Raw genomic sequence first — 14,318 nt, 5'->3', positions numbered from 1 at the left:
GAAACAAAGCGGTTATATATTTTATTTCAAAAACAAATTAAAAAATAAAATAATTTACCACGTATATTAAACAAAAATACTTATTTTGCGATAATATTTTCCTTTAAGGAATTTATCTTAACCGAAAGCATTTCAGATATTTTCTATTATGAGAGGATTTTTAAGAATTTTGTAACTTTTTAGTTTTAATTTTTATTTATCATATTTACTAGTATTTTATTTTATGTAATATACAAGTTAAATATATATTTATTATATATAATTAAAATTTATAATAAATTATATATATAAATAAATATTATATTTAAATTAAAGGGGTTGAGACACTTTATTCTTCTAATAATTACACACAAATATTAAAAGTTTTGAATAGTTATTGGGAGAAGATATAAAAAGATTTTTTTTATATCCAAAAGATATAATGACAAAAAGTGAAGAATAAAAAAGTGATTACCAAAATATATCTCTTTTATAATATGTATAAATATATAAATATATAAATTATATTTTATTATTTATATAATAATATAATATTATTTATATTTATTAATTTATTGATTATTTATTTAAAATTTTTAAAATTTACTTTATAAATAATTATGATAAATTAAAATAAAATTAGATAAAAATTAAAAAAAAATTCTAAAAACCTTTTTGTCAAAAACTTTTTTTATAAATATTTTCATACAAAATAAAGATTCATATTTTCTATATAAGAAGTTAATTTATAAATTTTAAAATAAATTAAAAGTAATATCCTACACCACAATATAAGTTATTTATTATAAATTTAAACTATATTATATATATATATTTAAAATATTTATTTATATAAATTTTAAATCTACTTTTTTATATATCAAATACTATCTGGTGAGAGTTTATAGGTTTTTATCATTTAACGAAATTCAAATTCAAAGTGATTACTTTCTACTATTTATCTTCCACACACAAATAAATAATATTTCCTAACGATAAAATAAATAAATAAATAATCTTCACAAACAGATTCTTCATTCAAGTACAACTAATTGCACACAAACCCTACACTTGATCTGGTGAGTGGCCATGACGATTGACGCGTTACCGGACGAGCTTCTGTGTCTCATACTCTCATTCCTTTCGACCAAGGAAGCCATTGCTACATCACTGTTGTCCAAAAGGTGGAGATTTTTGTGGACCATGGTTCCATCTCTTCACATTGGGTGTGCCAAACCAATCATGGAACACTACAAGAGTCTCAAGGTGTTCTTGGCTCTACGCAAAATGCATAACATCACAAGCTTTCGTCTCACATGCGATAGCGATCATGAGTGTTGCTCGCATTATGTGGAACAATGGATTTTTGAAGTCGCAATAAGAAAAGTTGAACGAGTGAATATCTCCTTATGCAGGAGCCATATAAGCGAAATCAACGTGGATGCCTTGTTCACATGCACCACAATTGTCAACATGAAGATTAAGGGTCCCTTTGAAATCACCATTCCTTCTTCTGTTTATCTCCCTAATCTCAAGACTCTGCATTTAAAAATTCGCGAATGTTTCGCCATCAAAAATGTTAGAAAGATTATCTTTAGTTCTCCATCTCTTGAACTGATCTACATGAAGAATAAGTGGACTAACGATTATTTTGTACGGTTGACGATTGTGCGTAACTATCGATGTCTCCGACTCTACCATGAAAATTGGCTTTATGACTTCGTCGTGCATTATGATTACAATTTTATGTCAGACTCTATGCGGAATTGTGGTTCGTTAAAACCTGAGAAAGCCAAGGTTTATGTGACAGTGCATAAGGATATGATGCACGCCGTTTTCGACCTTCTCAAAAGAATACGTCCTGTTGAATTTCTCTCTTTGAAATATTCTAGGGATGTTAATTCTTCTACTTTTGATCTTCCATTATTTAATAATTTGGTTGAGTTACAACTTTTTGTCAAAAAAGACGATCCCTTCATTATGGAATTTCCTGCCAAGTGTCCTAAGCTTCAAGTTCTTGAAATTAATATCTTGGATGATGGTCAGAGATGTCGCTATAATATTAGTGAAGGAGTAAGGGTGCACGACCTATCAATTGTTCCTATTTCACCTGTTATATATATGGCTAAATAATTGGTTAAGAGACCAAGCTATTGTTTTCTTAGAGCAATAATTTCGTGTTCTAGTTTTAGGAGTTCTTATTGTTTTTATTTCCACAGACTTCTGATTTCCCCAGTTCTATTGTTAGATTCAAATGTACGTAGTGGGTTGAGCTTTTACTCAATAAATTTCGTTATGTTATTTTACTTTCTTTTTTTTGTGGATTGGATTTGCTTGTATTTAGAATTTATCAAAATTATATATAAAATTTGTCTAAAAATACACTTAGTTCTTTCTACGGAATCAACTCATGCATCTTTTCCAATATCTCACATTTTGCTCTTACACTAAAAAAAAAAAAAGTTCTATAGTGACATATCCTATAATCATACAATATTTGTTATTAAAAAATATTTTTATTTACATTATAAATACAATATGTTAATATATTATCAAAAAAATATATAAATAGGTTATAATGACACATAGTATATGTTATCAAATTCCATTTAAAATCAATACGTACTACAAATATTTGTAAGTATATATCAAATAGATTTACATCTACATATATTATATCTATAATGATCTTTTTGTATGTGAATATTATATGTAACATTTTTTGTAGTATTATAACTCTTACTCTTTATTAAGAAAATATGTTTGTATAAAAATTAAATCTTCAACAGGATTGAGCCTATTTCTTTTTATAGAATGCATAATGGAATATATTGCTCCAATTTATCTCACAACAAGAAAACAATATATGATTGTGAGAGAAGTTTCAATACAATAGATTGAAGTTTGGGAATTGCAACACTATACATGACCCACCAATCCTTTGGGAAAAATCTCAATATATATATACAAAAAGTATTTCTGTATATCAAAAAATACTCACTATACTTGGTGAATACTCAAAAAGGTATGTTCAGATGTTGTCTCATCCACTTATCTAAAGTTCCTTACAACTCCATACTTCTTGCAGCAAGAATCCAAATGGATAAATGTAACAAAAATTGAAATACAACTACAATGAAACCTAAAATCAATTAGCTTGAAATCAAAATTGCATTACCTTATCATGAGAACACCCTAGTAATTTTTTCTAGAAATACTAGTGCAAAATAGAGCTATTACGTCACCCATTTTACGTCGGAAATACAAACACTTGACGTAATAAAAACGCGGTGGCATGTATGGTAATTTTTATGACTTTTCACGTCGGACCTTTAAAGGACCGACGTAAATTTTAACATCTACGTCGGTTATACAATGTGTCCGACGTAGATGTTAAAATTTACGTCGGACCCTTTTAGGGCCGACGTAAATAAGCCGCATCTCTCCTTTAAAACAAGCTTTACGTACTACCTGAAGATTTCAAAAATTCTTTCTCCCGCGCGTTGTGTAAATCCCTCCGCCTCCTACTCCTTCGGTCCTTCCTTCCTTATAATTTTTCTATCATTCAGTCTCCGTTCATACGACAAAAACAAGCAGTTTGCGTTCATACGACTAAATGTGTATTTTGAACTTATTATGTGTGTTTCTTTATATATTTTGAGTAGGAACAACCAGTGGCTGAAGCCAAGCCTGAGGAGAACAGAGAAGAGAAGCGATTCTGGGAAGAAAAGCGATTTCTGGGAGGAAAACCCAGAAGAAAAGCGATTTCTGGGAAGCAGAACGGGCCGTTCTGCTTGGAGAACGGCCCGTTCTCCAAGCAGTACGGGCCGTTCTCCAAGCAGAACGGGTCGTTCTGCTGCATTCGTTTTTCTTTTTTTTTTTTAAATTTTTACGATTTTTTACGTCGGACCTGGGTATGTCCGACGTAAAGTTACGTCGATTTTTGACCCCCGACGTAAATTTTACGTCTCCTGTAATGACGTCTGATGCTTTCCTGACGTAAATGGCTTTAAATACCTGACGTAAAAAGGGTCTTTTGTACTAGTGAAATTTCCAAATCTTTAATTATAAAGTCTCACCTTCCTTTACATGTGCAATAAGTAATCATCAAAGAAAAATGACTCGTGCTCATCTTAATCACAATCAAACTTTCTATAGACTTAAATTATTAACACCTTTGCCTCCAACAACTCGATTTCATGAAAATTAGTCGTTTCTAGAAATTTCCAAATCTTTAATTATAAAGTCTCACCTTCCTTTACATGTGCAATAAGTAATCATCAAAGAAAAATGACTCGTGCTCATCTTAATCACAATCAAACTTTCTATAGACTTAAATTATTAACACCTTTGCCTCCAACAACTCGATTTCATGAAAATTAGTCGAGTTCCGCGCATCGGACAAAGTCCCAAACGATAACACAATCTCCTCAACTCCTATCGCTTACCCCAAGAGACCCGACCGAACACACACACCTACCTTACTAGTACTTGAACAACGAATTCAGAGAAGTAGGGTTCGGGGTAGAAGCTTTGAGTAGTATGTGTATATTACTCACCTCCCACATATACAAAGAGGCCCCTTATTAATGCGCATGGACTACCAAAAAACACGCCCCCCACGCCAATGATGAGGCATGAAACCCTAGGGCGGTACATTTATGAATGGCCACATTCGTTCCCAGGGGACACAACTCCCGAAAATGAATAATGATCTGACCTCTTAGATTTCGTACCTTGCCGACTTAGAAATGAGGAGGCACGCCGCGCAGCCCGACTAACTTACAAAATAAAAATCAAGTTTAGAAAACCCTTCGATCTTCGACAAACCCCTTTGTCTCCCGCCCTCAAGCTTACGGGGCAGTGTACATGAGAGAAAATCCACCTTTGAAGATCCCATTCAGTCAAATCAAACCCCCATGTTCAACCCTTGTTTAAACTGAAAGCAAACCCCGCTATTCAGCCCTTATTCAGATCAAGGGGCGTCAAAGCCACCTCTGAAGACTTTATTTGACCATAGCAAACCCCCCTAACCGGTCCTTGAGCAAGTTGAGGGGGGATCAAAGAGCACCTTCAACCAAGGCCAAACACCCCCATTCGGGTATTGTGTGGGTCGAGGAAGAATCACATACAAGGAGGGCTGAAGCGCCTCAGCTAACTCAAAGGGGATTCGGTCAAAAGCTAGGTCGAATACCCCTTTCGCTAAGAGGTCAGTCGAAAGGGTATCCAACACCTCGAAAATAGGACCACATGTTGTTTAAAGAAGAATTAAATCATACATAACAACGTCAAACCAACATTAAGGTGAAATTAGGACTTAGAGACTATAATTACCTATTCCCCAAGGAAAAAGGCCCATCAGACCCAAATACATCATTATAAATACACCTTGATGGGACAGGAAAAGGTATAATGTTTATTTAATATTGAAGCATTTATTGCTTTGTACCAAATACTCACATGAGCGTTAGAGTACCTTTGTAGGTACTCTCCCCCTCTACCTGAAGCAAGGACTTAATCAATGTATCAAACTTGGAAGATCAGTCACCAAGAAGATCAGAACTGTTTCGAGTAGGAACACATACCTTTGTGACAGATAAGCAACAAAATTATATTTCTCTTGAACATGATATATTCAGCGAATAATCCAAAATCATAATGTTCCATGAGCAATATAAATTGTAGCATCCTCATGGCTATCTTCTGTACTGTTATGAAAAGTATAAAACTTGCAACACTACAACAAAATAGACTTTTGGCGACATTTAATATGACTTTTAGTGGCAATAAAAATTGCTACAAAATCTTTTACTGGCATTTTCACATTAGTCATTGTATGCAGTGTCGCTAAAATATTTAGCAGTAATTATTCTAAATGCTGGTAAAAACATTTATAATGGTCGGAAAAAAAAAATATATATATATATATATATATATGTTTGCACTACAACAAAATTCATTATTACCGATAATTATTTAACGGCAATACATTAATTGCATTTATTTTATTATTTAATAAAAGTATTAATGACTAATATATAATAACCACTAAAAATGTATTTATATCACACCAAAATTTACTATTAGCGACAATTATTTATTAAGAAAAACTTTGGTCCCACATCGACTAGAAATAAGATAATTAAAGAGTATATAAATAAATGATAATTCTCACCTTATAAGTTTGTTTTGTAGAGTTAAGTTAGACCTATAACTTACTATTCTAAGTTGGTGTGAGATTACTCACCATTATCAAACTCAATAGTCCCTAAACTTGAGAGGACCGACTATTGATAAGATAATTTAAAAAAATAAGAAAATTAAAAAAAAATATATAAGTAGAAGACGACCCTCATCTTACAAGTCTCACATCATCTAGAAATAAGGTAATTAAAAAAAATAAGAAAATTAAAAAGAATGTATAAGTAGAAGACAACTCTTATCTTATAAGTCTCACATTGACTAATTAAAAAGTATTTGTACTCATCTTACAAGTCTCACATCGAGTAGAAAGTAAAAAATGTCACATAAAATTAGAAGGTTGAATAAATTATTAATTAGTCACCACTAATTATATATATATCAAATATCATAGTTCATTTATCTTAAGTATAACTATATGATTATATATATATTCTTTATGAATCATTCATTTATTTGATATGGAACTTTAATTATGGATGACAATTAGAGATGAGAAAAATATATTTTATAAGCAATTAAAAAGGATAATATTGAGATTAAAAAAAATGTTACTTATATGTAGTAACATTTTTCAAAACAAAAATGTTGCAAAATAAATTATCTAATATTTTTTTACTCGATATAGAACTTTGATTTTAAAATTAATTAAAAATAATAATATTGAAATAAAAAATATTACTTTATCTATAGTAACATTTTTTTAAAAAAAAAATTAACAAAATAAACTATTTATTTAATATATAGTAACATTTTAATAAATGTAAGAAAAATGTTACTAAAGAACTAAAAAGTAGTAGTGCTACTATATATTTTACATCAAATTTTTAAAATATTTTATATCAATTTTAGAAACGATGTAGATTAAGATGACATAAAAAAAATGTAAGATAATTAAGATCAATTTAAAAATTGATATAAAAAATCTCATTTCTATATCAATTTTTAATAGAACTTGAGAGAGAGTGAGACGAAACCAATAGCTTGAGCAAGGCAAGAGTAAACCTACCAATGAAGAATGGAAATACGAAAGGGAAGAAGTGATGAAAGGGTAAGGGGAAGAAAATATAGTGCGCACAAGTTTGCCAGAGAAGACATGAGAGAGAGTGCAAAGAGAATGCAGTGTGTGTCCTAGGAAAATATCAAAGAAGAGACTGAGTGGAAAATAATAGATAACAATAGTATGTCAGTTATAATTAACATTAATGTAGTATGGCCTTACTTTCATATTTTAAGTCGGTTATAATGTTTATTAATGTAAAACTTTCACATTTTATTACAAAACTGCCACCGGTTCAAGTTTTATATTGATTATTAGTGAATCGATGTACAAATCTCTATATAGAATTGTACTTTTGTTGTGATCAAAGAATGGACCACACACTTTATTGGACAAGTTGTATATATATTTTAGATAAATTCTAATTACATGTAAAATTCAATCTAAATCAAATATAAATTACTAGGTGAAAACAAAAGCATTAATTAAGAACATTCTGAAAATATATGACTGTTGCTATATGCAAAGGAATAAGACAGAAAAATAATAGAAATGTTATATATTGCCGGGCAAAAAATAGAAGGACAATGTAGGAAATATAACCGGATATAACACCGAAACTCCTAAAATTATTGCTCTTAAAACAGAAAACTTCACATAAAACTCCTCAATAATATCTCTAAAAACTTGGTCTCTTGACCAATTATTCAGAAATATGCTAACTGAATACAAAGGCAAAGTCTAAACCCTAAACGGTAACAATTGTCAAAAAAAAACTTCAAATATTTTCACACAAAATAAATATTCATATTTAATATATAAGATGTTGATTTATAAATTTTAAAATAAATTTAAAATAATATCCTACACCACAATATAAGTTATTTATTATAAATTTAAACTATTATATATATATATATATATATATATATTTAAAATATTTATTTATATAAATTTTAAATCTACTTTTTATATATCAAATACTATCTGGTGAGAGTTTATAGGTTTTTATCTTTTAACGAAATTCAAATTCAAAGTCATCACTTTCTACTATTTATCTTCCACACACAGATAAAAAGTATTTCCTAACGATAAAAATAAATAAATAAATAAATAATCTTCACAAACAGATTCTTCATTCAAGTACAACTAATTGCACACAAACCCTACACTTGATCTGGTCAGTGACACGATGACGATTGAGGCGTTACTGGACGAGCTTCTGTGTCACATCCTTTCCTTCCTTTCGACCAAGGAAGCCATTGCTACATCACTGTTGTCTAAAAGATGGAGATTTTTATGGACCATGGTTCCATCTCTTCACATTGGGTGTGCCAAACCAATCATGGAACACTACAAGAGTCTCAAGGTGTTCTTGGCTCTACGCAGAATGCATACCATCACAAGCTTTCGTCTCAAATGCGATAGCGATCATGAGTGTTGCTCGCATTATGTGGAACAATGGATTTTAGAAGTCGCAATAAGAAAAGTTGAACAAGTGAATATCTCCTTATTCAGGTGCCATATAAGCAAAATCAACGTGGATGCCTTGTTCACATGCACCACAATTGTCAACATGAAGATTAAGGGTCCCTTTGAAATCACCATTCCTTCTTCTGTTTATCTCCCTAATCTCAAGACTCTGCGTTTAAAAGTTTGCGAACGTTTCGCCATGAAAAATGTTAGAAAGATTATCTCTAGTTCTCCATCTGTTGAACTGATCTACATGAAGCATAATTTTACTAAGGATTATTTTTTACAGTTGAAGGCTGTGCGTAACTATCGATATCTCCGACTCTACCATCAAAATTGGCTTTATGACGAAGTCATGCATTATGATTATGATTTTATGTCAGACTCAATGCAGAATTGTGGTTGGTTAAAACCTGAGAAAGCCAAGGTTTATGTGACAGTGCATAACTATATGATGCAGGCTGTTTCCTACCTTCTCAAAAGAATACATTCTGTTGAATTTCTCTCTTTGAAATATTCTAGGGATGTTAATCCTTCTACTTTTGATCTTCCATTATTTGAGAATTTGGTTGAGTTACAACTTTTTGTCACAAAAGATGATCCCTTTATTATGGAATTACCTGCCAAGTGTCCTAAGCTTCAAGTTCTTGAAATTAATATCTTGGATGATGGTCAGAGATGTCGCTATAATATTAGTGAAGGAGTAAGGGTGCACGACCTATCAATTGTTCCTATTTCACCTGTTATATGGCTAAATAATTGGTTAAGAGACCAAGCTATTGTTTTCTTAGAGCAATAATTTCGTGTTCTAGTTTTAGGAGTTCTTATTGTTTTTATTTCCACACAGTTTTCTGATTTCCCCAGTTCTATTGTTAGATTCAAATGTACGTAGTGGCTTGAGCTTTTACTCAATAAATTTCATTATGTTATTTTACATTTTATTTGGATTGGATTTGCTTGTATTTAGAATTTATCAAAAAGTATATATAAAAGTTGTCTAAAAGAACATTTAGTTTTTTCTATGGAGTAAACTCATGCATCTTTTTCAATATTTCACATTTTGCTCTTACACTAAAAAAAATTGTTCTATAGTTACATACCCTATAATCATACAGTATTTGTTACTAAAAGATACTTTTATTTACATTATAAAATAATATGTTAATATATTATTAAAAAATATAGAAATAGGTTATAATAACACATAATATATGTTATCAAATTCTATTTAAAATCAATACGTACTGCAATTATTTGTAAATATATATCAACTATATTTATATTTATATATTATATCTATAATGATCTTTTTGTATGTGACTATATGTAACATTTTTTTGTAGTGTTATAACTCTTACTCTTTATTAAGAAAATATGTATGTATAAAAATTAAATCTTCAACTCTCTTAGGATTGAGCCTATTTCTTTTTATAGAATTGATAAAGGAATATTGCTCCAATTTATCTCACAACAAGAAAACAATATATGATTGTGAGAGAAGTTTCAATACAATAGATGGAAGTTTAGGGATTGCAACACTATACATGACACACCAATCCTTTGGGAACAATCTCAATATATACACAAAAAGTACTTCTATGTATCAAAAAATACTCATTGTACTTGGTTAAAATTCAAAAAAATATGTTCAGAAGTTGTCTCATCCACTTATCTAAAGTTCCCTACAACTCCATACTTCTTGCAGCAAGAATCCAAATGGACAAATGTAACAAAAATTAAAATACAACTACAATTAAACATAAAATCAATTAGCTAGAAATCCAAATTGCATTACCTTATTATGAGAACACCTTAGTAAATTTTTCTAGAAATTTCCAAATCTTTAATTATAAAGTCTCATCTCCCTCTACATGTGCAATAAGTAACCATCAAAGAAAAATGACTCGTGTTCATCTTAATCACAACCCAAACTTTCTATAGATTCAAATTGTTAGCATCTTTGCCTTCAACAATGTCACTCGATACAGGAAAGGAACAACCAAAACTTTGTAATTATCGTCCAATCTTGGGTTTGAAACTAAGTACAAATTCATTTTAATTAGACAGTAAAATTTGTAATAAGATAATTTTAACAAATTGAAAAAATTTGACTTCAAAGATGTTACTTTGAAGTAATTAGTCACCCACTATAATAGGCATTAATGAATAAAATAAACGATGAAGACGAAAAATGAAAAAAGTATGTATAGAAACTAAGAACCAAAAGATATTTAAATAATAATAATAATAATAATAAAAGAATATATAGGAACTAAAAATTCCTATAATTTAAAGAAACTAAAATAAATGAAATTGTTAAAAGAAAATAGTATTTAAAGCTTATTTTAAAATAATCAAAGAAGATAAGCATTAAAGACTGAGATAAAAAAAAATGGAAAATTGTATGCTTCTGGTTGTCATTGATTACAAGAATGACATGGTAAATTTTACAATTCAATAAATAATTAAATTAAACTAAAAATAGTTGCCACAACATAACTATTTAATAATCAATCATACGATTAAAAAATTAAAGAAAAACATAGTCATTTAATACATATAATTTTTTTGAACAGACAATTAGAGACTAATATTTACTAACAGAACCTGACTTAACATTAGATGGACTTCACATATCTCGAGATAAGTTTTATAATCATTGAATAAAAAACTTGGTTATACCTAAAATATTATTAAAATTGCATAATTTACTCCAATTATTTTATCTTAAATTTTTATTTAAATTAAAGTCACGGCCCTCCAACCCGGACGTAAAGTTCACTAGTACATAATCAACTTTAATAATTAAATATGAAAAATTTTAAACTAAATTATTAAGAACATAAGGTAGCGGAAATGTAACCAAAATATTAAAAAATGAATGGCATATCATATTATAATGGAAAGACAATAGACAAAACAGAGGCCTTTAGCTTCAACTTTCAAATATTACTACTGACAACAATTACAAAGGATATTTCATGCCATAGTAGAAGCCTAAAACTCGATTGGAAATTTACTTTACGGCACGTACAGGGATATCCAATAATGAAAATAAATAAATATAATATATGTTTTTTGTTGCCTCAATTCATTTTAGTATTGAGGCATGGAAGCTAGCATTGGATGCTAGCAGTGGTAGTAGCAATAAAACTCCTCTTTTTAAAATAATATATAAAACAATTAAAAGACAAGATGGAGAAAGAACGTTACATCTTACACCTATAAATTTCCATCTAAACGCCACCTTTTCATCAAGTATTCCTAGCAAAACAACATAGAAAAAGAGAACATATACAAAATGAAGGTTTCTACTTCAATAGCATCCCTTGTTCTGGTGCTGATTTTGCTTTCAACAAATTGTTTGTGTTCTGAAGCACAACAGTGTCGTCCAAGTGGCAGAATCATAGGAAAGAAGCCTCCTCCAGGAGAATGCAACCAAGAGAATGATTCAGATTGTTGTGTACAAGGCAAGATGTACACAACATACAAATGTTCTCCAGCAGTGTCAAGCCACACCAAGGCTCAACTCACACTCAATAGTTTTGAAAAGGGTGGAGATGGAGGTGGCCCTTCAGCATGTGACAACCAGTACCATTCTGATGACACACCAGTAGTTGCACTCTCCACTGGATGGTTCAACAACATGAGTAGGTGTCTCCACAACATCACCATCACTGCAAATGGGAAGAGTGTGCTGGCCATGGTGGTGGACGAGTGTGACTCCACCATGGGATGTGATCAAGACCATGATTATCAACCTCCTTGTTCCAACAACATTGTTGATGCCTCCAAGGCTGTCTGGAAAGCCTTAGGTGTGCCTCACAGTCAATGGGGTGGATTACAAATTACTTGGTCTGATGCTTAATATCTATAGTACATGCCTTCTACTATCTACCTATTCTGTGTTGTGTTCTTTTTTCTAGTGTATCATGCATTCAAATTTAAAGTAGTTATATGTATTGTCACATATATATATATACCTTTATATTGTATTTGATGGGAGAAACGGACCAATATACAATAATAACTCTACAAAGAGTAATAACGCAGCGGAAATACAATCTCCCTTACTAGCGAGAATCTATGAGGAGCAACAACTACAACAAATGGCAGCAGTAACAACAATAATCACAAGCAAACAACACCACAGATTTTAACGTGGGAAAACCATCTCAATGTGAGAACTAAAAACCCACGGGCACAAGCCAGTAAACAAGCTCCACTATGATCAAATAAGGATACAAGAGAGTCACAAAATACTGCACAAAACAAGTGCCTACAGCCAGCAAATACAACAAAGCAACAAGGCTTTCAATTAGAGAACAAGAAGCTGAAAAGAACTTGCAAACACGAGTTACTGTTCACACAGGATTTCTCCACCTACAGAGGTCGGATTGAAAAACTGAACGGTGAGAATGAAGATCAGTATGTCGTAAATGCTACCTCCAAATTTTGTGACGATCCAACGGTCAGATTGACGGAGATCTTGATTTGAATTTTCTGATCTGTGTAAGTGCGAACCAGAATTTCACTCTTCTCTCTCCCTTTCTTAGCTGCTGTCTTTCCTCTGTTTCAGACCTCTCTACTTCCTCCAATTGATCCCTACTCTACTTAGGTTTAGTGAGAAAAATGGGCTTTCCAAATTTGGGCCTTTGGTCACATAGTTGGGAGCCCAACCTAACATATCTCCCCCCTCACAACTATGTGGAGGTGACCGCCATTCCAGCGATCTCACAACAAACTTCAAACTTTCCTCTTGGCAATGCCTTGGTCATCATATCAGCACCATTATCATTTGTATGAACCTTAGCTAACTCCAACAGCTTAGCATCCAAAACATTTCGTATCCAATGATACCTCACATCAATATGTTTGGATTTAGAATGGAAAGTTTGATTTTTACCAAGATGAATAGCACTTTGACTGTCACAATACAATAGGTATTTGTCTTGCACAAAACCAAGCTCTTGCAAGAATTTCTTCACCCATAACAATTCCTTGCACGCTTCAGTAAGTGCAATGAACTCAGCTTCAGTAGTAGACAATGCTACACACTTTTGCAATCTTGATTGCCAAGCCACAACTCCCCCTGCAAACTTAACCAAATAGCCTGAAGTGGACTTTCTGGAATCAATGTCTCCAGCCATATCTGAGTCTGAGTAACCCACCAAAGTAGGTTTATCACCTCCAAAATAAAGCTTCAAACCACTAGTACCACAAAGATACCTCAAAATCCATTTTACAACATTCCAATGCTCTCTACATGGATTTGACAGAAATCTACTGACTGTACCAACAGCATGTGCAATATCAGGTCTTGTACATACCATTGCATACATTAAACTACCCACCGCAGATGCATAAGGAACTCTGCTCATATTTATCTTCTCAACTTCATTTGAAGGACACTGTTTAACACTCAGTTTAAAATGAGCAGCAAGAGGAGTACTTACAGCTTTAACATTTTCCATATGGAATCTCTACAACACCTTCTGAATATAGTGCTCCTGTGATAACCAAAGCTTCTTATCTTTTCTATCAGGAATGATGCTTATAGCAAGAATCTTCTTATCAACTCCCATGTCTTTCATGGCAAATGACTCGCCCGATTGCTTCTTCAACCTGTCAATTTTGGAAACATCTTTCCCAACAATAAGCATGT

The 14,318-nt window shown here is 31.5% G+C and overlaps 2 protein-coding genes and 1 pseudogene across 2 annotated transcripts; all 3 read left to right on the top strand.

Annotated features, from left to right (window-relative positions):
• The first annotated feature begins 645 nt into the window (after positions 1-645).
• On the top strand, positions 646-2,290 carry LOC109813386 (F-box protein At4g09920). The gene has a single exon (XM_020377564.2). The coding sequence runs from the start codon at positions 1,069-1,071 to the stop codon at positions 2,110-2,112; it is 1,044 nt and encodes a 347-aa protein (XP_020233153.2). The 5' UTR covers positions 646-1,068; the 3' UTR covers positions 2,113-2,290.
• A 4,659-nt stretch (positions 2,291-6,949) lies between these two features.
• LOC109802539 (FBD-associated F-box protein At2g26860) lies at positions 6,950-9,594 on the top strand. The gene has a single exon (XM_020363943.2). It carries the CDS (start codon positions 8,373-8,375, stop codon positions 9,450-9,452), a length of 1,080 nt encoding a protein of 359 aa, XP_020219532.1. The 5' UTR covers positions 6,950-8,372; the 3' UTR covers positions 9,453-9,594.
• Positions 9,595-11,525: 1,931 nt separating this feature from the next.
• On the top strand, positions 11,526-12,768 carry LOC145955453 (kiwellin-1 pseudogene; annotated as a pseudogene).
• The last annotated feature ends 1,550 nt before the right edge of the window (positions 12,769-14,318 follow it).

This window comes from Cajanus cajan, chromosome 3, assembly GCF_000230855.2.
Source record: "Cajanus cajan strain Asha chromosome 3, NIPB_CcT2T_4, whole genome shotgun sequence".
In the NCBI taxonomy this organism is placed as follows: domain Eukaryota; kingdom Viridiplantae; phylum Streptophyta; class Magnoliopsida; order Fabales; family Fabaceae; genus Cajanus; species Cajanus cajan.
Note: the sequence above shows the minus strand (reverse complement) of the source record. Positions and strands in the feature narration are given on the sequence as shown.

Bases quoted from the DNA above. Each gene is read 5' to 3' on its own strand.
- LOC109802539 (XM_020363943.2), top strand. From the start codon at position 8,373: ATGACGATTGAGGCGTTACTGGACGAGCTTCTGTGTCACATCCTTTCC.
- LOC109813386 (XM_020377564.2), top strand. From the start codon at position 1,069: ATGACGATTGACGCGTTACCGGACGAGCTTCTGTGTCTCATACTCTCA.